This window comes from Scyliorhinus torazame, chromosome 11, assembly GCF_047496885.1.
Source record: "Scyliorhinus torazame isolate Kashiwa2021f chromosome 11, sScyTor2.1, whole genome shotgun sequence".
Classification (NCBI taxonomy): domain Eukaryota; kingdom Metazoa; phylum Chordata; class Chondrichthyes; order Carcharhiniformes; family Scyliorhinidae; genus Scyliorhinus; species Scyliorhinus torazame.
In genome coordinates, this window is record NC_092717.1 from 253,160,617 (window position 1) to 253,184,278 (window position 23,662).

At 52.5% G+C, this 23,662-nt stretch overlaps 1 protein-coding gene across 2 annotated transcripts in view; it reads left to right on the forward strand.

Moving 5' to 3' along the window:
* agap3 (ArfGAP with GTPase domain, ankyrin repeat and PH domain 3) overlaps positions 1-23,662 on the forward strand; it is a 1,400,505-nt gene that overhangs the window by 953,369 nt on the left and 423,474 nt on the right. For both annotated transcript variants that reach the window (XM_072468572.1, XM_072468571.1), the window contains exon 11: positions 6,165-6,333. In XM_072468572.1, the coding sequence (XP_072324673.1) occupies positions 6,165-6,333 (169 nt within the window). The remainder of the gene's footprint in view (positions 1-6,164; positions 6,334-23,662) is intronic.

Here is a 23,662-nt window from a genome sequence, read left to right on the forward strand (position 1 = left end):
GGTCTGCTGGCCTTAGGAGTCTGAAGTAGGAGAATTCGAGGACAGGAGCAGGGATGTGTTGCTGCAATTATACAGAACCTTGGTGAGGCCACCTGGAATATTGTGCGTAATTTTGGATTTGGATTTGGATCATTAAGTACATGAAAAAAAACATGGGCAAACACACAAATTCAGAGACACAGGCATCGGGTGAAGCATACAGAGTGTAGTATTACTCAGTACAGTCCATAAGAGGGTCATCAGGAGTCTGGTAACAGTGGGGAAGAAGCTGTTTTTGAGTCTGTTCGTGCGTGTTCTCAGACTTCTGTATCTCCTGCCTGATGGAAGAAGTTGGAAGAGTGAGTGAGCCGGGTGGGAGGGATCTTTGATTATACTGCCCGCTTTCCCCAGGAGCGGGAGGTGTAGATGGAGTCAATGGATGGGAGGCAGGTTTGTGTGATGGACTGGGCGGTGTTCACGACTCTCTGAAGTTTCTTGCGGTCCTGGGCCGAGCAGTTGCCATACCAGGCTGTGATGCAGCCCGATAGGATGCTTTCTATGGTGCATCTGTAAAAGTTGGTGAGGGTTAATGTGGACATGCCGAATTTCCTTAGTTTCCTGAGGAGGTATAGGCGCTGTTGTGCTTTCTTGGTGGTAGCGTCGACATGGGTGGACCAGGACAGATTTGGATTGGGTGGGTGGACCAGGAAAGATTTTCCTGATGGTGAGGGAGTCCAGAACCAGATGTCACATCCTGAGAATACCGTGTGCACCATTTAGGAGACATTTCTTCACCCAGAGAGTGGTGAGCCCTTGGAATTCATTATCACAGGAAGTAGTTGAGGCCAAAACATTGTGTGTTTCCCAGAAGCAGTTAGATATCGCACTTAGGGAGAAGGGGATCAAGGGATATGGGGAGAAAGCGGGATTAGGCTATTGAGTTGGATGGTCAGCCACGATCATAATGAATGGCGGAGCGGGTTTGAAGGGCCGAATGGCCTCCTCCTGCTCCTATTTTCTATATTTCTATGACTCCAGGCTGCGCGGACTCTGAGCTGTACAAACCCTGGGCTGTGCTGACTGCAGACTCTCGGAACTCTGGACTGCGCAGACTCTCGGAACTCTGGGCTGTGCACACTGTGCGGAACTCTGGACTGTGCAGGCCCTCTGAACTCTGGACTGCGCAGACTCTCGGAACTCTGGACTGCGCAGACCCTCGGAACTCTGGGCTGTGCAGACTGCGGAACTCAGAACTGCGCAGACTGTGCGGAACTCTGGGCTGTGCAGACTGTGGGGAACTCTGGGCTGTGCAGACTGTGTGGAACTCTGGGCTGCGCAGACTGTGTGGAACTCTGGACTGTGCAGACTGTGTGGAACTCTGGACTGTGCAGACTGTGTGGAACTCTGGACTGTGCAGACTGTGTGGAACTCTGGGCTGCGCAGACTGTGTGGAACTCTGGGCTGCGCAGACTGTGGGGAACTCTGGGCTGTCAGACTGTGCGGAACTCTGGGCTGTCAGACTGTGCGGAACTCTGGGCTGCGCAGACTGTGCGGAACTCTGGGCTGTCAGACTGTGCGGAACTCTGGGCTGCGCAGACTGTATGGAACTCTGGGCTGTGCAGACTGTATGGAACTCTGGGCTGCGCAGACTGTATGGAACTCTGGACTGCGCAGACTGCGCGGAACTCTGGGCTGTGCAGACTGTGTGGAACTCTGGGCTGCGCAGACTGTATGGAACTCTGGGCTGCGCAGACTGTATGGAACTCTGGACTGCGCAGACTGCGCGGAACTCTGGGCTGTGCAGACTGTGTGGAACTCTGGGCTGCGCAGACTGTATGGAACTCTGGGCTGTGCAGACTGTGTGGAACTCTGGGCTGCGCAGACTGTATGGAACTCTGGACTGCGCAGACTCTCGGAACTCTGGACTGCGCAGACCCTCGGAACTCTGGGCTGTGCAGACTGCGGAACTCTGAACTGCGCAGACTGTGCGGAACTCTGGGCTGTGCAGACTGTGGGGAACTCTGGGCTGTGCAGACTGTGTGGAACTCTGGACTGTGCAGACTGTGTGGAACTCTGGACTGTGCAGACTGTGTGGAACTCTGGGCTGTGCAGACTGTGGAACTCTGGGCTGTGCAGACTGTGTGGAACTCTGTGCTGTGCAGACTGTGTGGAACTCTGGACTGTGCAGACTGTGGGGAACTCTGAACTGCGCAGACTGTGCGGAACTCTGGGCTGTGCAGACTGTGGGGAACTCTGGGCTGCGCAGACTGTGTGGAACTCTGGACTGTGCAGACTGTGTGGAACTCTGGGCTGCGCAGACTGTGTGGAACTCTGGGCTGCGCAGACTGTGGGGAACTCTGGGCTGTCAGACTGTGCGGAACTCTGGGCTGTGCAGACTGTGCGGAACTCTGGGCTGTCAGACTGTATGGAACTCTGGGCTGCGCAGACTGTATGGAACTCTGGACTGCGCAGACTGCGCGGAACTCTGGGCTGTGCAGACTGTGTGGAACTCTGGGCTGCGCAGACTGTATGGAACTCTGGACTGCGCAGACTGTGCGGAACTCTGGGCTGTGCAGACTGTGTGGAACTCTGGGCTGTGCAGACTGTGTGGAACTCTGGGCTGTGCAGACTGTGTGGAACTCTGGACTGTGCAGACTGTGTGGAACTCTGGACTGTGCAGACTGTGTGGAACTCTGGACTGTGCAGACTGTGGGGAACTCTGGGCTGCGCAGACTGTGTGGAACTCTGGACTGTGCAGACTGTGTGGAACTCTGGACTGTGCAGACTGTGGGGAACTCTGAACTGCGCAGACTGTGTGGAACTCTGGGCTGTGCAGACTGTGGGGAACTCTGGGCTGCGCAGACTGTGTGGAACTCTGGACTGTGCAGACTGTGTGGAACTCTGGGCTGCGCAGACTGTGTGGAACTCTGGGCTGCGCAGACTGTGGGGAACTCTGGGCTGTCAGACTGTGCGGAACTCTGGGCTGTGCAGACTGTGCGGAACTCTGGGCTGCGCAGACTGTGTGGAACTCTGGGCTGCGCAGACTGTGTGGAACTCTGGGCTGCGCAGACTGTGGGGAACTCTGGGCTGTCAGACTGTATGGAACTCTGGGCTGTGCAGACTGTGTGGAACTCTGGGCTGTGCAGACTGTATGGAACTCTGGGCTGCGCAGACTGTATGGAACTCTGGACTGCGCAGACTGCGCGGAACTCTGGGCTGTGCAGACTGTGTGGAACTCTGGGCTGCGCAGACTGTATGGAACTCTGGACTGCGCAGACTGCGCGGAACTCTGGGCTGTGCAGACTGTGTGGAACTCTGGGCTGCGCAGACTGTATGGAACTCTGGGCTGTGCAGACTGTGTGGAACTCTGGGCTGTGCAGACTGTGTGGAACTCTGGGCTGCGCAGACTGTGTGGAACTCTGGACTGTGCAGACTGTGTGGAACTCTGGACTGTGCAGACTGTGTGGAACTCTGGACTGTGCAGACTGTGTGGAACTCTGGGCTGCGCAGACTGTGTGGAACTCTGGGCTGCGCAGACTGTGGGGAACTCTGGGCTGTCAGACTGTGCGGAACTCTGGGCTGTGCAGACTGTATGGAACTCTGGGCTGTGCAGACTGTGCGGAACTCTGGGCTGCGCAGACTGCGCGGAACTCTGGGCTGTGCAGACTGTGTGGAACTCTGGGCTGCGCAGACTGTATGGAACTCTGGACTGCGCAGACTGCGCGGAACTCTGGGCTGTGCAGACTGTGTGGAACTCTGGGCTGTGCAGACTGTGTGGAACTCTGGGCTGTGCAGGCCCTCGGAACTCTGGACTGCGCAGACTGTGCGGAGCTCTGGGCTGCGCAGACTGTGGAACTCTGGGCTGTGCAGACTCTGGACTGTGCGGACTCTGGACAGTGCGGACTCTGGACTGTGCGGACTCTGGACTGTGCGGACTCTGGACTGTGCAGACTGTGCGGACTCTGGACTGTGCGGACTCTGGACTGTGCGGACTCTGGACAGTGCGAACTCTGGACTGTGTGGACTCTGGACTGTGCGGACTCTGGACTGTGCGGACTCTGGACTGTGCGGACTCTGGACAGTGCGGACTCTGGACAGTGCGGACTCTGGACTGTGCGGACTCTGGACAGTGTGGACTCTGGACTGTGCGGACTGTGCGGACTCTGTACTGTGCGGATTGTGCGGACTCTGGACTGTGCGGACTCTGGACTGTGCGGACTGTGCGGACTCTGGACTGTGCGGACTCTGGACTGTGCAGACTGTGCGGACTCTGGACTGTGCGGACTCTGGACTGTGCGGACCCTCTGAACTCTGGACTGCGCAGACCCTCGGAATTCTGGACTGCGCAGACCCTCGGAACTCTGGGCTGTGCGGACTGTGCGGACTCTGGGCTGTGCAGACTCTGGACTGTGCGGACTGTGCGGACTCTGGACTGTGCGGACTCTGGACTGTGCGGACTCTGGACTGTGCGGACTCTGGACTGTGCGGACTCTGGACTGTGCAGACTGTGCGGACTCTGGACTGTGCGGACTCTGGACTGTGCGGACTCTGGACTGTGCGGAATGTGCGGACTCTGGACTGTGCGGACTCTGGACTGTGCAGACTGTGCGGACTCTGGACTGTGCGGACTCTGGACTGTGCAGACTGTGCGGACTCTGGACTGTGCGGACTCTGGACTGTGCGGACTGTGCGGACTCTGGACTGTGCGGACTCTGGACTGTGCAGACTGTGCGGACTCTGGACTGTGCGGACTGTGCGGACTCTGGACTGTGCGGCCTCTGGACTGTGCGGACTCTGGACTGTGCGGACTCTGGACTGTGCGGAGTCTGGACTGTGCGGACTCTGGGCTGTGCGGACTGTGCGGACTCTGGACTGTGTGGACTGTGCGGACTCTGGACTGTGCGGACTCTGGACTGTGCGGACTGTGCGGACTCTGGACTGTGTGGACTGTGCGGACTCTGGACTGTGCGGACTCTGGACTGTGTGGACTGTGCAGACTCTGGACTGTGCGGACTCCGGACTGTGCGGACTCTGGACTGTGTGGACTGTGCGGACTCTGGACTGTGCGGACTCTGGACTGTGCGGACTCTGGACTGTGCGGACTGTGCGGACTCTGGACTGTGCGGACTCTGGACTGTGCGGACTCTGGACTGTGCGGACTCTGGACTGTGCGGACTGTGCGGACTCTGGACTGTGCGGAATGTGCGGACTCTGGACTGTGCAGACTGTGCGGACTCTGGACTGTGCGGACTCTGGACTGTGCGGACTCTGGACTGTGCGGACTCTGGACTGTGCGGACTGTGCGGACTCTGGACTGTGCGGACTCTGGACTGTGCGGACTCTGGACAGTGCGGACTCTGGACTGTGCGGACTCTGGACTGTGCAGACTGTGCGGACTCTGGACTGTGCGGACTCTGGACTGTGCGGACTCTGGACTGTGCGGACTCTGGACTGTGCGGACTGTGCGGACTCTGGACTGTGCGGACTCTGGACAGTGCGGACTCTGGACAGTGCGGACTCTGGACTGTGCGGACTCTGGACTGTGCGGACTCTGGACTGTGCGGACTCTGGACTGTGCGGACTCTGGACTGTGCGGACTGTGCGGACTCTGGACTGTGCGGTCTCTGGACTGTGCGGACTGTGCGGACTCTGGACTGTGCGGACTCTGGACTGTGCGGACTCTGGACTGTGCGGACTCTGGACTGTGCGGACTCTGGACTGCGGACTGTGCGGACTCTGGACTGTGCGGAATGTGCGGACTCTGGACTGTGCGGACTCTGGACTGTGCAGACTGTGCGGACTCTGGACTGTGCGGACTCTGGACTGTGCGGACTGTGCGGACTCTGGACTGTGCGGACTCTGGACTGTGCGGACTCTGGACTGTGCGGACTCTGGACTGTGCGAACCCTCTGAACTCTGGACTGCGCAGACCCTCGGAATTCTGACCAGCATCACCTCCCTCGCCTAATGTACTGCACACCAACAGGCCCAGACAGAAACAGAGAGAAATGTAAGAATTGTTGACTGACAGTTGCATTTTCTTCATTGAACAAGAAGCTGCCTTTCGTGATGTTGTCTGTTTTTGCCCAGGACCGGGGTGCCGACAAGCTGTGTGCCTGAATATTAATGTCTACCATATCAGGAACAGATAAGATCATAATGTGTTTTTCTGTCTTGCCAATTAGGATTACATGCAGAACGTTCATGGCAAGGAAATCGATCTACTACGTACGACCGTCAAGGTCCCGGGTAAGAGGCCTCCGCGGGCAGCAGCAGTTAATGCCCCAAGTGCCAGTCCCAAGACCAATGGACTCACCAAGGACAGGAGTAACCTGCAATTGGCTGGCAATCAGGGTAAGTGTTGGTGTCATCCCTCCAGGTGCTGTGGCAATGCTCAATTGATGGAAGTATGATTATGTTTGGGAACAGTGGAGAGTTTAGAATCAATTCTAGTCTGGCATTGGTGCTGCTTAAAGACTGAGATCCTGAGTTGGATCTGGTTCAGGACCGGTTCCTGTCGGTGATCGGTGTCAGTTCCGGTCGGTGATCGGTGTCAGTTCCTGTCGGTGATCGGTGTCAGTTCCTGTCGGTGATCGGTGTCAGTTCCTGTCGGTGATCGGTGTCAGTTCCTGTCGGTGATCGGTGTCAGTTCCTGTCGGTGATCGGTGTCAGTTCCGGTCGGTGATCGGTGTCAGTTCCGGTCGGTGATCGGTGTCAGTTCCGGTCGGTGATCGGTGTCAGTTCCGGTCGGTGAACGGTGTCAGTTCCGGTCGGTGATCGGTGTCAGTTCCTGTCGGTGATCGGTGTCAGTTCCTGTCGGTGATCGGTGTCAGTTCCTGTCGGTGATCGGTGTCAGTTCCTGTCGGTGATCGGTGTCAGTTCCTGTCGGTGATCGGTGTCAGTTCCTGTCGGTGATCGGTGTCAGTTCCTGTCGGTGTTCGGTGTCAGTTCCGGTCGGTGATCGGTGTCAGTTCCGGTCGGTGATCGGTGTCAGTTCCTGTCGGTGATCGGTGTCAGTTCCTGTCGGTGATCGGTGTCAGTTCCGGTCGGTGATCGGTGTCAGTTCCTGTCGGTGATCGGTGTCAGTTCCGGTCGGTGATCGGTGTCAGTTCCTGTCGGTGATCGGTGTCAGTTCCTGTCGGTGATCGGTGTCAGTTCCTGTCGGTGATAGGTGTCAGTTCCTGTCGGTGATCGGTGTCAGTTCCTGTCGGTGATCGGTGTCAGTTCCTGTCGGTGATCGGTGTCAGTTCCTGTCGGTGATCGGTGTCAGTTCCTGTCGGTGATCGGTGTCAGTTCCTGTCGGTGATCGGTGTCAGTTCCGGTCGGTGATCGGTGTCAGTTCCGGTCGGTGATCGGTATCAGTTCCTGTCGGTGATCGGTGTCAGTTCCGGTCGGTGATCGGTGTCAGTTCCGGTCGGTGATCGGTGTCAGTTCCGGTCGGTGATCGGTGTCAGTTCCGGTCGGTGATCGGTGTCAGTTCCTGTCGGTGATCGGTGTCAGTTCCTGTCGGTGATCGGTGTCAGTTCCGGCCGGTGATCGGTGTCAGTTCCGGTCGGTGATCGGTGTCAGTTCCGGTCGGTGATCGGTGTCAGTTCCTGTCGGTGATCGGTGTCAGTTCCGGTCGGTGATCGGTGTCAGTTCCTGTCGGTGATCGGTGTCAGTTCCTGTCGGTGATCGGTGTCAGTTCCTGTCGGTGATCGGTGTCAGTTCCGGTCGGTGATCGGTGTCAGTTCCTGTCGGTGATCGGTGTCAGTTCCTGTCGGTGATCGGTGTCAGTTCCTGTCGGTGTTCGGTGTCAGTTCCGGTCGGTGATCGGTGTCAGTTCCGGTCGGTGATCGGTGTCAGTTCCGGTCGGTGATCGGTGTCAGTTCCTGTCGGTGATCGGTGTCAGTTCCGGTCGGTGATCGGTGTCAGTTCCTGTCGGTGATCGGTGTCAGTTCCGGTCGGTGATCGGTGTCAGTTCCTGTCGGTGATCGGTGTCAGTTCCTGTCGGTGATCGGTGTCAGTTCCTGTCGGTGATAGGTGTCAGTTCCTGTCGGTGATCGGTGTCAGTTCCTGTCGGTGATCGGTGTCAGTTCCTGTCGGTGATCGGTGTCAGTTCCTGTCGGTGTTCGGTGTCAGTTCCTGTCGGTGATCGGTGTCAGTTCCTGTCGGTGATCGGTGTCAGTTCCTGTCGGTGATCGGTGTCAGTTCCTGTCGGTGTTCGGTGTCAGTTCCGGTCGGTGATCGGTGTCAGTTCCGGTCGGTGATCGGTGTCAGTTCCTGTCGGTGATCGGTGTCAGTTCCTGTCGGTGATCGGTGTCAGTTCCGGTCGGTGATCGGTGTCAGTTCCTGTCGGTGATCGGTGTCAGTTCCGGTCGGTGATCGGTGTCAGTTCCTGTCGGTGATCGGTGTCAGTTCCGGTCGGTGATCGGTGTCAGTTCCTGTCGGTGATCGGTGTCAGTTCCTGTCGGTGATCGGTGTCAGTTCCTGTCGGTGATCGGTGTCAGTTCCTGTCGGTGATCGGTGTCAGTTCCTGTCGGTGATCGGTGTCAGTTCCTGTCGGTGATCGGTGTCAGTTCCTGTCGGTGATCGGTGTCAGTTCCTGTCGGTGATCGGTGTCAGTTCCTGTCGGTGATCGGTGTCAGTTCCGGTCGGTGATCGGTGTCAGTTCCGGTCGGTGATCGGTGTCAGTTCCTGTCGGTGATCGGTGTCAGTTCCGGTCGGTGATCGGTGTCAGTTCCGGTCGGTGATCGGTGTCAGTTCCGGTCGGTGATCGGTGTCAGTTCCTGTCGGTGATCGGTGTCAGTTCCTGTCGGTGATCGGTGTCAGTTCCTGTCGGTGATCGGTGTCAGTTCCGGCCGGTGATCGGTGTCAGTTCCGGCCGGTGATCGGTGTCAGTTCCGGCCGGTGATCGGTGTCAGTTCCTGTCGGTGATCGGTGTCAGTTCCTGTCGGTGATCGGTGTCAGTTCCTGTCGGTGATCGGTGTCAGTTCCTGTCGGTGATCGGTGTCAGTTCCTGTCGGTGATCGGTGTCAGTTCCGGTCGGTGATCGGTGTCAGTTCCTGTCGGTGATCGGTGTCAGTTCCTGTCGGTGATCGGTGTCAGTTCCTGTCGGTGTTCGGTGTCAGTTCCGGTCGGTGATCGGTGTCAGTTCCGGTCGGTGATCGGTGTCAGTTCCGGTCGGTGATCGGTGTCAGTTCCTGTCGGTGATCGGTGTCAGTTCCGGTCGGTGATCGGTGTCAGTTCCTGTCGGTGATCGGTGTCAGTTCCTGTCGGTGATCGGTGTCAGTTCCTGTCGGTGATCGGTGTCAGTTCCTGTCGGTGATAGGTGTCAGTTCCTGTCGGTGATCGGTGTCAGTTCCTGTCGGTGATCGGTGTCAGTTCCTGTCGGTGATCGGTGTCAGTTCCTGTCGGTGTTCGGTGTCAGTTCCTGTCGGTGATCGGTGTCAGTTCCTGTCGGTGATCGGTGTCAGTTCCTGTCGGTGATCGGTGTCAGTTCCTGTCGGTGATCGGTGTCAGTTCCTGTCGGTGATCGGTGTCAGTTCCTGTCGGTGATCGGTGTCAGTTCCGGTCGGTGATCGGTGTCAGTTCCTGACGGTGATCGGTGTCAGTTCCGGTCGGTGATCGGTGTCAGTTCCTGTCGGTGATCGGTGTCAGTTCCGGTCGGTGATCGGTGTCAGTTCCGGTCGGTGATCGGTGTCAGTTCCGGTCGGTGATCGGTGTCAGTTACGGTCGGTGATCGGTGTCAGTTCCTGTCGGTGATCGGTGTCAGTTCCTGTCGGTGATCGGTGTCAGTTCCTGTCGGCGATCGGTGTCAGTTCCTGTCGGTGATCGGTGTCAGTTCCGGTCGGTGATCGGTGTCAGTTCCGGTCGGTGATCGGTGTCAGTTCCGGTCGGTGATCGGTGTCAGTTCCGGTCGGTGATCGGTGTCAGTTCCTGTCGGTGATCGGTGTCAGTTCCTGTCGGTGATCGGTGTCAGTTCCTGTCGGTGATCGGTGTCAGTTCCTGTCGGTGATCGGTGTCAGTTCCTGTCGGTGATCGGTGTCAGTTCCTGTCGGTGATCGGTGTCAGTTCCGGTCGGTGCTTCAAAGCTGGTTTGTGGTTGGTGACAGTTTAAGTTCATACCAACTGGTGCCACGTTTAGTTCAGTGCTGGAGAAGGTGGGTGTTGTCCTGAATTGAAACTGCCGAGTGTGGTACTCGGGTGTTTGAGATTGGGTGATGCTGATTGAGTGCTGTGAGCGGATGGAAGGTCTGAGGAATCTTTGTGCGAAGGATGTTATGGACACCAATGCATCTGCAGAAACTCTGCTTTGAATGTTTCTCTGTCTAACACAGGGAAGCATTAGGTTGTGTGGAAAGGGATGGAGCGTCTCTGCTGTTGGGCTGCTCATCAAATGCAGCTGTGCTAAAGGTGTTACACAAAACCTGATTTTTATTCTTTGGTGGGATGTGGGCGTCGCTGGCTGCACCAACATCTAGTTGCCCTTCAGACAACCTTGAACCGCGGCAGTCCCTGAGGTGTAGGTATATCCACTGTGCTGTTAGGGAGGGAGTTCCAGGATGTTGCCCCATCGACAGTGAAGGAACGGCCGATATATTTCCCAGTCAGGGTGGTGAGCGACTGGGAGGGGAACCTGCTGTTGGTAAGTCTGCTGCCTTTGTCCTTCTGGGTTGTAGATGTCGTGGGTTTGGGAGGTGCTGTTGAAGGACCCTTCCTGAGTTGCCTCAGTGTCTCTTGGAGATGGTACACACGGCTGCTCCTGTGCGTCAACAGTGGAGAGAGTTCATGTTTGTGGGAGGGGGAGCAATCAAGCGGGGCTGCTTTGTCCTGGATGGTGTCGAGCTTCTTGAGTGTTGTGGGAGCTGCGCTCATCCAGGGGAGTGGGGAGTATTCCTAACTTGTGACAAAGTTTTGTGGAGTCAGGTTATGAATTACATGCCACAGAATTCCTCGATTCTGACTTGCCCTGGGGGTTAGCTCAGTTGGCTGGGTGATTAGATTGTGATGAGAATGACACCCACAGTGTGCTCATGCTGGCAATGGCAGTTCATGGAGACCTGCCTCCGGATCAAAGCTTGTTGCTCAGGTGCAGCAGTACAGCTGATTGGCTGTCTCTGGACGGAGATGCCCTCTGTTGCTCGTTGGCTATGGCCACTTACCCCCCGTAACCAGGGCTGTACTGAGATCTGAAGCCAAGTGAAACAGAGCTTCAATGAGCACGGGCAATGATGTTGTGGCGATTATATAGGAACCAAGAGACTATGGTGACATGGGTGCAAATCCCTGGGTGTGGGATTTAAATTCAATTCATAAATCTAGTGACCATGACAACTAATGTCCTTTCGGGAAGGAAATCTGCCGTCCTTACCCGGTCTGGCCTACAGGTGACTCCAGACCCACAGCAATGTGGTTCATTCTGAAATGTCCTCCGAAATGGCCGAGCGAGACACTCAGATAGGCCAGTCACTGCTCACCTCCATCCTGTCCCAGTTATCTCCCGTGTTTCATTGCATGTCCTGATGTGAGAAAATGATTTAATTATCAGCTTGCTCCCAACATGTTTAGTGAAGCGAATGTCCTGTATTTTTCATGCCTCGGCAGTTCTGTCCAGGTCCCACTGGACCTTACTGAAGTTAGAGGGGGACAAATTCAGACATGAATTTTCAGAAAGGTTAATTAGGCTGGAGGAAGAGAAGGAGATGAGAATGGTGCACAAGAGACTCTGTTTTCAAATCAGATCTTACAAACAATTAACCTTTGGAACAAATATAGTTTGTGTAGGAGGGAAGTATGTGATCCATCGGAGAAATGTTTCTGGCAAGGTTTTTCCTAACCATTAATGCCTTGCCTTTCCAGCATATTTAGATACTCGGGTGTCAAGCTAATTAACCCTTTTTGTCCCCAGCCCATTGCCTGCCCAGCCCCACAACCATTTCTACGCAGTGCCCATCAGGAATGTATTTTGTGTTACTCAGCACTGGCTGATTACACATCACTACCCTAACACTGGAGTTCGACAACTTAAAGCAGCAGTAGTTAGTGTGGTATATTAGGGGGGGGGGGGTACAGTAATAGTGGTATATTAGGGTTGTGTGTACAGTAATAGTGTGGTATATTAGGGTGTGTGTACAGTAATAGTGTGGTATATTAGGGTGTGTGTACAGTAATAGTGTGGTATATTAGGTTGTGTGTACGGTAATAGTGTTGTATATTAGGGTGTGTGTACAGTAATAGTGTGGTATATTAGGGTGTGTGTACAGTAATAGTGTGGTATATTAGGGGGGTGTACAGTAATCGTGTGGTATATTAGGGTGTGTGTACAGTAATAGTGTGGTATATTAGGGTTGTGCGTACAGTAATAGTGTGGTATATTAGGGTGTGTGTACAGTAATAGTGTGGTATATTAGGGTGTGTGTACAGTAATAGTGTGGTATATTAGGGTTGTGCGTACAGTAATAGTGTGGTATATTAGGGTGTGTGTACAGTAATAGTGTGGTATGTTAGGGTGTGTGTACAGTAATAGTGTGGTAAATTAGGGTTGTGTGTACAGTAATAGTGTGGTTATATTAGGGTGTGTACAGTAATAGTGTGGTATATTAGTGTATGTGTACAGTAATAGTGTGGTATATTAGGGTGCGTGTACAGTAATAGTGTGGTATATTGGGGTTGTGTACAGTAATAGTGTGGTATATTAGGGTTATGTGTACAGTAATAGTATGGTATATTAGGGTGTGTGTACAGTAATAGTGTGGTATATTAGGGTGTGTGTACAGTAATAGTGTGGTATATTAGGGTTGTGTACAGTAATAGTGTGGTATATTAGGGTTGTGTGTACAGTAATAGTGTAGTATATTAGGGGTGTGTGTACAGTAATAGTGTGGTATATTAGGGTGTGTGTACAGTAATAGTGTGGTATATTAGGGTGTGTACAGTAATAGTGTGGTATATTAGGGTGTGTACAGTAATAGTGTGGTATATTAGGGTGTGTACAGTAATAGTGTGGTATATTAGGGTGTGTACAGTAATAGTGTGGTATATTAGGGTTGTGTGTACAGTAATAGTGTGGTATATTAGGGTGTGTGTACAGTAATAGTGTGGTATATTAGGGTGTGTGTACAGTAATAGTGTGGTATATTAGGGTGTGTGTACAGTAATAGTGTGGTATATTAGGGGGGTGTACAATAATAGTGTGGTATATTAGGGTTGTGTGTACAGTAATAGTGTGGTATATTAGGGTGTGTGTACAGTAATAGTGTGGTATATTAGGGTGTGTGTACGGTAGTGTGGTATATTAGGGTTGTGTGTACAGTAATAGTGTGGTATATTAGGGTTGTGTGTATAGTAACTGCAGTATTTAGGTGTTTGTACAATAATAGTGTGGTATATTAGGGGTGTGTGTATAGTAACTGCAGTATTTAGGTGTTTGTACAGTAATAGTGTGGTATATTAGGGTGTGTGTGCAGTAATAGTGTGGTATATTAGGGTTGTGTGTACAGTAATAGTGTGGTATATTAGGGTTATGTGTATAGTAACTGCAGTATTTAGGTGTTTGTACAGTAAGTGTGGTATATTAGGGTGTGTGTACAGTAATAGTGGTATATTAGGGGGGTGTACAGTAATAGTGTGGTATATTAGGGTGTGTGTACAGTATAGTGTGGTATATTAGGGGGTGTACAGTAATCGTGTGGTATGTTAGGGTGTGTGTACAGTAATAGTGTGGTATATTAGGGTCTGTGTACAGTAATAGTGTGGTATATTAGGTTGTGTATATTACACAACCCTAATATACCACACTATTACTGTACACACACCCGAATATACCACACTATTACTGTACACACACCCGAATATACCACACTATTACTGTACACACAACCCTAATATACCACAGTAATAGTGTGGTATATTAGGGTGTGTGTACAGTAATAGTGTGGTATATTAGGTGGTACGGTGGCTCAGTGGTTAGCACTATTGCTTCACAGCACCAGGGTCCCAGGTTCGATTCCCGGCTTGGGTCACTGTCTGTGCGGAGTCTGCTCGTTCTCCCCGTGTGTGCGTGGGTTTCCTCCGGGTGCTCCGGTTTCCTCCCACTAGTCCCGAAAGACGTGCTGTTAGGTGAATTGGACATTCTGAATTCTCTCCCTGTGTACCCGAACAGGTGCCGGAATGTGGCGACTAGGGGATTTTCACAGTAACTTCATTGCAGTGTTACTGTAAGCCTACTTGTGACAATAATAAAGATTATTATTATTTGTACAGCGGTAGTGGGCTATATTAGAGTTGTGTACAGTAACAGTGCAGTATTTAGGTGTTTATGCAGTAATAGTGTGGTATATTCAGATTGTGTACAGTAACAATGCAGTATTTAGGTGTTTGTACAGTAATATTGTTGTATATTAAGGTTATGTACAGTATTTAGGTATGTTTGTATAGTAATAGTGTGGTATATTAAGGTTATGTACAGTATTTAGGTATGTTTGTATAGTAATAGTGTGGTATATTAAGATCGTGCATACAGACCTGGAGGAACAGATTTGGCGGAAGATCTTGGAAAGGTGCAGAAGTAACAGAGTTGTTGTGTCAGGGATGACTTCAACTTCCCGAATATTGACTGGAACCTCCTTACTGCAAATGGTTTGGATGGAGCAGATTTTGTCAGGTGCGTACAGGAAGGATTCCTGACTCAATATGTAGATAGTCCGACTAGGGGTAGGCATATTGGATTTGGTGCTCGGCAACGAACCAGGCCAGGTGTCAGATGTCTCGGTGGGAGAGCATTTTGGTGACAGTGACCACAACTCCTTGACCTTTACCATAGTCATGGTGAGGGATAGGAACACACAGTATGGGAAGGTATTTAATTGGAGGAGGAGAGATTATACTGCTATTAGACAGGAACTGAGGAGCATAAATTGGGAACAGTTGTTCGCGGGGAAATGCACAACAGTAATGTGGGGGTTGTTTAAGGAGCACTTGCTGCGAGTGCTGGATAGTTTTGTCGCACTGAGACGAGGAAGGAATGGTAAGGTGAAGGAGTCTTGGATGACAAGAGAAGTGGAGCTTCTAGTCAAGAGGAAGAAGGGAGCTTACGTAAGGCTGAGGAAGCAAGGATCTGGACTGGCTCTAGAGGGTTACAAGGTAGCCAGGAAGGAACTCAAAAATGCACTTAGGAGAGCTAGAAGGGGGCATGAAAAAGCCCTGGCGGGAAGGGTTAGGGAAAACCCCAAGGCGTTCGACACTTATGTGAGAAATGAGAGGATGATCAGAGTGAGAGTAGGGCCGATCAGGGATAGTGGAGGGAACTTGTGCCTAGAGTCAGAGGAGGTAGGGGAGGCCCTAAATGAATATTTTGCTTCAGTATTCACCAGAGAGAGGGACCTTGTTGCTCAGGAGAACAGTGTGAACCAGATTAATAGACTCGAACAGGTTGATGTTAAGAAAAAGGATGTGCTGGAAATTTTGAAAAGCATCAGGATAGGTAAGCCCCCTGAGCTTGACGGGATATGCCCAAGGTTACTACGGGAAGCGACGAAGGAGATTGCTGAGCCGTTGACGATGATCTTTGCGTCCTCACTCTCCACTGGAGTAGTACCGGATGAGTGGAGGGAGGCGAATGTTGTTCCCCTGTTAAAGAAAGGGAATAGGGAAATCCTGGGAATTACAGACCCATCAGTCTTACGTCTGTGGTGAGCAAAATATTGGAAAAAGTTCTGAGAGATAGGGTTTATGATTATTTAGAAAAACATAGTTTGATTAAAGATAGTCAGCATGGCTTTGTGAGGGGCAGGTCATGCCTCACAAGCCTCATTGAATTCTTTGAGGATGTGACGAGACACATTGATGAAGGTCGGGCAGTGGATGTGGTGTATATGGATTTCAGTAAGGCATTTGATAAGGTTTCCCACAGTAGGCTCATTCAGAAAGTCAGGGGGCATGGTATAAAGGGAAATTTGGCTGTCTGGATACAGAATTGGCTGGCCGAAAGAAGACAGCGATTGTTAGTGGATGGAAAATATTCCGCCTGGAGGTCGGTGAGCAGTGGTGTCCCGCAGGGATCTGTTCTGGGACCTCTGCTCTATGTGTTTTTTATAAATGACTTGGATGAGGAAGTGGAAGGGTGGGTTAGTAAGTTTGCGAAAGTTGGTGGAGTTGTAGATAGTGTCGAGGGCTGTTGCAGGTTACAACAGGACATTGACAGGATGCAGAACTGGGCTGAGAAGTGGCAGATGGAGTTCAACCTTGATAAATGTGAAATGATTCATTTTGGAAGGTCGAATTTGAATGCTGAATACAGGGTTAAAAGCAGGATTTTTGGAAGTGTGGAGGAACAGAGGGATCTGAATTCTGAGGGATCTTGACTCCTAAACGACCCTCTTATGGACTGACCTCATTAACACTACACCCTGTATACTTCACCAGACGCCAGTGTTTATGTAGTTACACTGTATACCTTGTGTTGCCCTATTATGTATTTTCTTTTCTTTTCTTTTCATGTACTTAATGATCTGTTGAGCTGCTCCCAGATACATAATTTTCACTATATCTCGGTACACGTGACAATAAACAAAATCCAATCCAATCCAATCTTGGGGTCCACGTACATAGATCCCTCAAAGTTGGCACCCAGGTTGATAGGGTTGTTAAGAAGGCGTATGGTGTGTTGGCTTTCATTAACAGGGGGATTGAGTTTAAGAGCCGCGAGGTTTTGCTGCAGTTTTATAAAACTCTAGTTAGACCACACTTGGGATATTGTGTCCAGTTCTGGTCGCCTCATTATAGGAAGGATGGGGATGCTTTGGAGAGGGTGCAGAGGAGATTTACCAGGATTCTGCCTGGACTGTATGGCATGTCTTATGAAGAAAGGTTGAGGGAGCTCGGGCTTTTCTCACTGGAACGAAGAAGGAAGAGAGGTGACTTGATAGAGGTGTACAAGGTGGTGAGAGGCATGGATAGAGTGGATAGCTAGTGGATATTAGGGCTGTGTGGTATGTTGGCATGTGTACAGTAACACTGTGGTAGATTAGAAAGGTGTGTAAGCAATTTTGTATATAAGGAGCATATACAATAACACAGTGTGGTTCGTTAGGGCTGTGTACACGGAGCTGTAACTCACTCCTGTTCTATTCCAGTTACTAACACATGTTTCATGGTTTTTCAGTTTGTGGCGAGAGCAATCAAGTTAACTCATGTCTTGTGCCGAACATGTTTAAATCGAGAGAGTGAATGGGGTTGGCAGTGGGGGGGCAGTACTACTCAGTGACTCCTCTGGGACGATGTGAGTGGCGGCCACTCTGGATGGTCAGTACTACACATGGAGCTTTGTTTGGTGTGACCTCGCTGAACCTCTTTGCTCCATCGATTTCCAGCAGGTCTGAACCAGGTTTGAATAGAAACTCCGGGGTGAAAAGTGAGGAGTTTGGTCTCTGCTCCATATCTCGAGTCTCCGGGCTGGGTGTTGTTTGTTCCTGTTGGGAATCTATTGCAAAGTGAACATTGGGAAATGTGATGGCAATTCACGCACTGGCACAATGGGTCAATAATCGCTGAAAACTCAGGGTCAGAGGTTAAATCTGTGCCATTGATTTTATATCATGTTGACTGTACAGATTAAAATCTCTTTTGATGTGAAAATTTCCGCTGACATTCAGTGTGACAGGCAGTGCTGATAAGATGTGTCTTTGGACAATAGGAGCACGAATTGGCAAGCAGGCACATTACAGAGCTGACAGAATAAGGTATGATAGTTCTGTGCTATTTATATTTGAGAGCTGCCTCCTTTGGAAACCGTTCCAAAACTCAGTCAGTTCCGTTTGATGTCCAGTCTCTGCCCCATTTGTACCAGAGTGTGATTAGATATTATGGTGACACTTTGAGACACAGCACAAGTCTCATTCAACCAGCACCATCAAAATAATATTAACTGATACTACAGAAGCATGTTAATGTTTGCCTGCAGCCCGATCTTTAGTGTCTGTGTCCAACTCAGTGATATACACAGAATCATTATAGATGGAGGAGGCCATTCGAACTATTAAATTAATCTGTCCAGAACAACCAGAATGGTCCCTGCCCCTCCCATCACCCCACATTTGCTGTTGTTTAAGTGATCCCCAAATTTTTATTCTCTCGCTCCATCCACTGCAAGATTTGCTCACTCGCTCTGTGAAGAACCTTGGTTCTCAATGGACATTTAACAAGTTTGAACCCATGTCTCCTTGTTCTATTCCCACTGATTAATTGAACAGATCCATTCCAGACTAATCGTTACTGTCTCTCTTACTCCCTACATTAACTCTCAGACGCATCTGTCATGATATTCAGGTAAACATCATGGTGCAAACATACATACGTACTGATGGACAGATCAACGGACCAATCAATGCACACACAACACCACAGCCAATCACAGGCAGGAGCATACACACTATAAAACGGGAGCATGACACTTCCCGTTCTTTCCAGCAGGAGACAGCTCCGGGCACAGAGCTCACAGCAAGCCACTCAGACATCCACCATGTGCTGAGTGCCACTCCAAGATAGTATTAGGGATAGGTCCGCAGATTCAAGGGTAATGAACGAACCTCAGTAACCAGTTTACCATTGTAAATATTGTTAGTAATAAAACTGAGTTGTACCATCCGCAACCGTGTTGGTTCGTCTGTGTAGCAGAGCACCCAACACGACATAGTACCAGGATTGGAACCCGGTAACTGTGAGACCTACCTACGAATCCTCAGGGATCCGCCATCCTGCGCCATGGACACCGTCAGCACGCCGCAGCCGTTACAAATCGCTGGAACCGTCGGCGTCAATTGGAAGCTGTTCAAACAGCGCGTCCAGCTCTTCCTGGAAGCCACCGAAAAGGAGAGCGCTTCGGACACCAGAAAAATCGCCCTCCTCCTCTCCACGGCAGGTCAACACGCCATCCATGTCTACAACTCCCTGGTGTTCGCGGAAGGTGAGGACAGACCAAGTACAAGATGGTCCTTCTCAAACTCGAGCAACACTTCAGCGTCGAGTTAAATGAGAGTTTCGAGAGGTCTCTCTTCCAGCAGCGCCTGCTGGGTAAGGATGAGCCCTTTCAATCCTTCCTTACACACCTCCATATCCTCGCGCAGTCCTGCGGTTACGTCACCACCTCCGATTCAATGATTCGGGACCAGATTGTTTTTGGGGTCACCTCAGGCACCCTACGCCAGCAGCTCCTCAAAATTAAAGACCTCACCCTAGCCTCCGCAATCGAAGCCTGTGTCCTGCATGAAAACGCGACCAGCCGCTACTCCCAATTCCAGGCGGCCGGATCGGCAAGGCAGGGGTCCTACGCGGCCGGATCGGCGAGGCAGGGGTCCTACACGGCCGGATCGGCAAGGCAGGGGTCCTACACGGCCGGATCGGAGAGGCAGGGGTCCTACGCGGCCGGATCAGCGAGGCAGGGGTCCTACGCGGCCGGATCGGAGAGGCAGGCGTCCTACGCGGCCGGATCGGGGAGGCAGGGGTCCTACGCGGCCGGATCGGCAAGGCAGGGGTCCTACGCGGCCGGATCGGAGAGGCAGGGGTCCTACGCGGCCGGATCGGAGAGGCAGGCGTCCTACGCGGCCGGATCGGCAAGGCAGGCGTCCTACGCGGCCGGATCAGCAAGGCAGGCGTCCTACGCGGCCGGATCGGGGAGGCAGGCGTCCTACGAAGCCGAACGGGTCCAGGCGATCGAGTTCCTCCCGGCCTGTGGCCCGGACGAGGGCAGCCATTTTGCGCGCTTTCCGCGGCCTCCCGCGTTTGTGCACGCCAAAAAAGAAGTTGATGCAGAGGGACGTGATGCGCAGGCGCGCTCGACGCAAGACCGAACTGCGCATGCGCGGTGGCGCAACGAACGCCATGATGTCACGACATGCGGCAACTGCGGAGCCGCACATTTAAAGCGGCAATGTCAGGCAAAAATACGACAATGCCTCCGCTGTGGCAGGATGGGCCACTACGCTGCCTGCTGTCGAGCAGCTCAACCTGCCAACGCTCCCCAATTCCGACAACTGCGCAGGGACATGCGGCCCATTCAGCCTCCGTACTCCGAGTCGTGCCCAGACGATATCCAAACCAGTGACACAGACGACCGGGACGCCTTCCGTGTTGCGGTCATTGATAGGAACCGGATGTCTCCAGGCAGGACCCACTAGCCGATGCCAGTGAACACTGTCAATCCGGGTGATGAATGGTGTGCCACCCTAACGGTCAACCGATCACCAATCACATTCCGTTTGGACACTGGTGCCTCCGCCAACCTCATAGCATGGTCAGCCTTCTACGCCTTGAAGGTCAGACCACAAATTCGGCCATCCCGTTGCAAGATGGTCGACTACAATGGAAACGTTATCCCGACCATGGGATCCTGCCAGCTCCAGGTGACACACAATACATACACGGCCACACTCTCATTCGAGATAGTTGGATCATCAAAGGACTCCCTGCTAGGTGCACAGCCATGCAAGGTTCTCCACCTCGTGCAGCGGGTACACACTCTGTCTCCAGAAGGCACATCAGACTTCCCGGATGCAGAATTTAGGGCACAGCTTCAATCGCTCCTCGCCCACAACCAGGAGGCATTCGAGGGCATGGGCTATACCTACAGAATACGACTCAAACCGGACGCCACCCCGGTCATTCACGCACCTCGCAGGGTCCCAGCGCCACTCAAAGACCGCCTCAAGCAGCAGCTGCAGGATCTCCAGGACCAAGGGCTGCTATCCCGGGTCACGGAGCCCACGCCATGGGTCAGCTCCATGCTGTGTGTTAAGAAGCGACCTGGCGAACTCCGGATCTGCATTGACCCGAAAGACCTGAACAACAACATCATGAGGGAACACTACCCCATACCCAAACGGGAAGAGATCACGAGCGAAATGGCCCGGGCTAAAATCTTTACAAAGCTGGATGCCTCGAAGGGTTTTTGGCAGATACAACTGGATCAGTCCAGCAGGAAGCTGTGCACCTTCAATACCCCTTTCGGCAGGTTCTGCTACAACAGAATGCCGTTTGGCATCATCTCGGCATCCGAGGTCTTTCACAGGATCAGGGAGCAGATGATGGACGGCATCGAAGGGGTGCGCGTCTACGTTGACGACGTCATCATCTGGTCCACCACACCACAGGAGCACATCAATCGTCTCCAGCGCGTCTTTGCACGGATACGGGAAAACGGCCTGCGCCTCAACCGAGCCAAGTGTTCTTTCGGCCAAACCGAGCTGAAGTTTCTGGGGGACCACATATCCCGGTCAGGGGTCCGCCCGGATGCAGACAAGGTGAGCGCCATTACAGCCATGCCGCAGCCGGCAGACAAGAAAGCAGCGCTACGCTTCCTAGGCATGGTCAACTTCCGGGGGAAGTTCATTCCCAATCTTGCCTCCCACACGACGGCTCTTCGCCACCTAGTGAAGAAGACCACGGAGTTCCAGTGGCTGCCCGCACACCAGAAGGAATGGGAGGAGCTCAAAATTAAGCTCACCACAGCCGCGGTATTGGCGTTTTTCGACACATCTCGTGACACTAACATTTCGACTGATGCCAGCCAGTCTGGCATTGGGGCGGTACTCCTACAGCGGGATGACGCTGCATCATGGACCCCGGTCACCTATGCCTCGCGGGCCATGACCCCCACAGAACAGCGCTACGCACAGATCAAAAAGGCGTGCCTGAGTTTGCTAACGGACAAGTTCCAAGAATACGTGTATGGTCTCCCCCAGTTTACCGTTGAGACTGATCATCACCCCCTGGTCAGCATCATACATAAGGACCTGAACGAGATGACCCCTTGCCTCCAGCGCACCCTACTCAAACTCAGGAGGTACGACTTCCAACTGGTCTACACCCCGGGAAAGGACCTTATCATTGCGGATGCTCTATCTAGAGCAGTGAGCACACCGCCCAACTCGGAGGGGGTCGTCTGTCAGGTCGAAGCGCAGGTGGCCTTCACATCGGCAAATCTGCCAGCCAATGACTCCAGTCTGGCCAGTATTCGGCGGGAGGCTGCGGCTGACCCCCTTCTACAACGTGTGATGTGCCACATGACGGGAGGGTGGCTCAAAGGACAGTGCCCGCAGTTCTACAATGTCCGGGATGACTTGGCCGTCATTGATGGTGTCCTCCTAAAGCTGGACCAGATTGTGATTCCGCACAGCATGCACAAGCTGGTCCTCGACCAACTACACGAAGGCCATCTGGGGGTCGTGAAGTGCAGACGGAGGGCCCGAGAGGCGGTATACTGGCCAGGCATCAGTGATGACATTGCCAATATGGTGCTCAACTGCCCCACCTGCCAAAGGTTTCAGCCGGCGCAGGAATGGCCGTCCTTTGCTGCCTCGTATGGCTTCACACACGTGACGTCCAGCCCTCTGCATCCCCAGTCCAATGGAAAGGCGGAGAAGGGCGTTCACATCGTCAAGCGGCTCCTCTGCAAGGCTGCTGCTGCCGGATCGGACTTCTGCTTAGCCCTGCTAGCCTATCGCTCGGCCCCACTAGCCACTGGCCTCTCACCAGCCCAGCTGTTGATGGGTCGCGCCCTCAGGACCACTGTGCCATCCATTCTGGTCCCCACAACCAACCATGCTTCAGTACTGCAAAGGATGCGACAGCAGCGCGTTCGCCAGAAGGTGGCACATGACACACGGGCAACTGATCTTCCCGCCCTGGAGCCTGGGGACGACGTCCGCATCCACCTACCAGAAGGTGGCTGGTCAGCACCTGCCGAAGTTCTCCGACACGTGGCTCCCCGCTCGTTCCTGGTTCGCATGCCTGATGGATCCATTCGCAATCGCCGGGCTCTTCGCCTGCTTCCACGCTCGCTACGGGAACTTACACCGATGCCACACCCTCCTGTTGTTCCTGATGTCGACTTGGTGGAGCTTTCTGCCACCATGCCCATTCCGTCGTCGCCCGTGGCCAGGCCCATTCCTCAGCCGGTGAATCCTGACCCACCCTTGAGGTGGTCAACCCGAATTTGTCACCCACCTACTAGGCTGGACTTATGAGCCTGTTTGAACATTGAACTCACTGATGTATCATACCACTGTGTTAATATGTTTCTCTTTTTCCTTGTCATTACAGGAGTTTGTTTTGACGTTTAACATTTCCACGTCTTTTGTTTATGGTACAACCTCATTGCTATGTCGCACCTGACATCGCCCCATGTATATAGATTAGCCTCATGTACATGCTGTAGATATTGCACACACACACATCCAGCTGCATTCAGTACACATCTCTATTTATAACCACATAGGCACATGTTCTTGTTAAAAAAAGGGGGATGTCATGATATTCAGGTAAACATCATGGTGCAAACATACATACATATTGATGGACAGATCAGCGGACTAATCAATACACACACAACACCACAGCCAATCACAGGCAAGAGCATACACACTATAAAACGGGGAACACAACACTTCCCGTTCATTCCAGCAGGAGACAGCTCAGGGCACAGAGCTCACAGCAAGCCACTCAGACATCCACCATGTGCTGAGTGCTTCTCCAAGATAGTGTTAGGGATAGGTCCGCAGATTCAAGGGTAATGAACGAACCACAGTAACCAGTTTACCATTCTAAATATTGTTAGTAATAAAACTGAGTTGTACCATCCGCAACCGTGTTGGTTCGTCTGTGTAGCAGAGCACCCAACACGACAGCATCCTTTCCACCTGCAATAGCC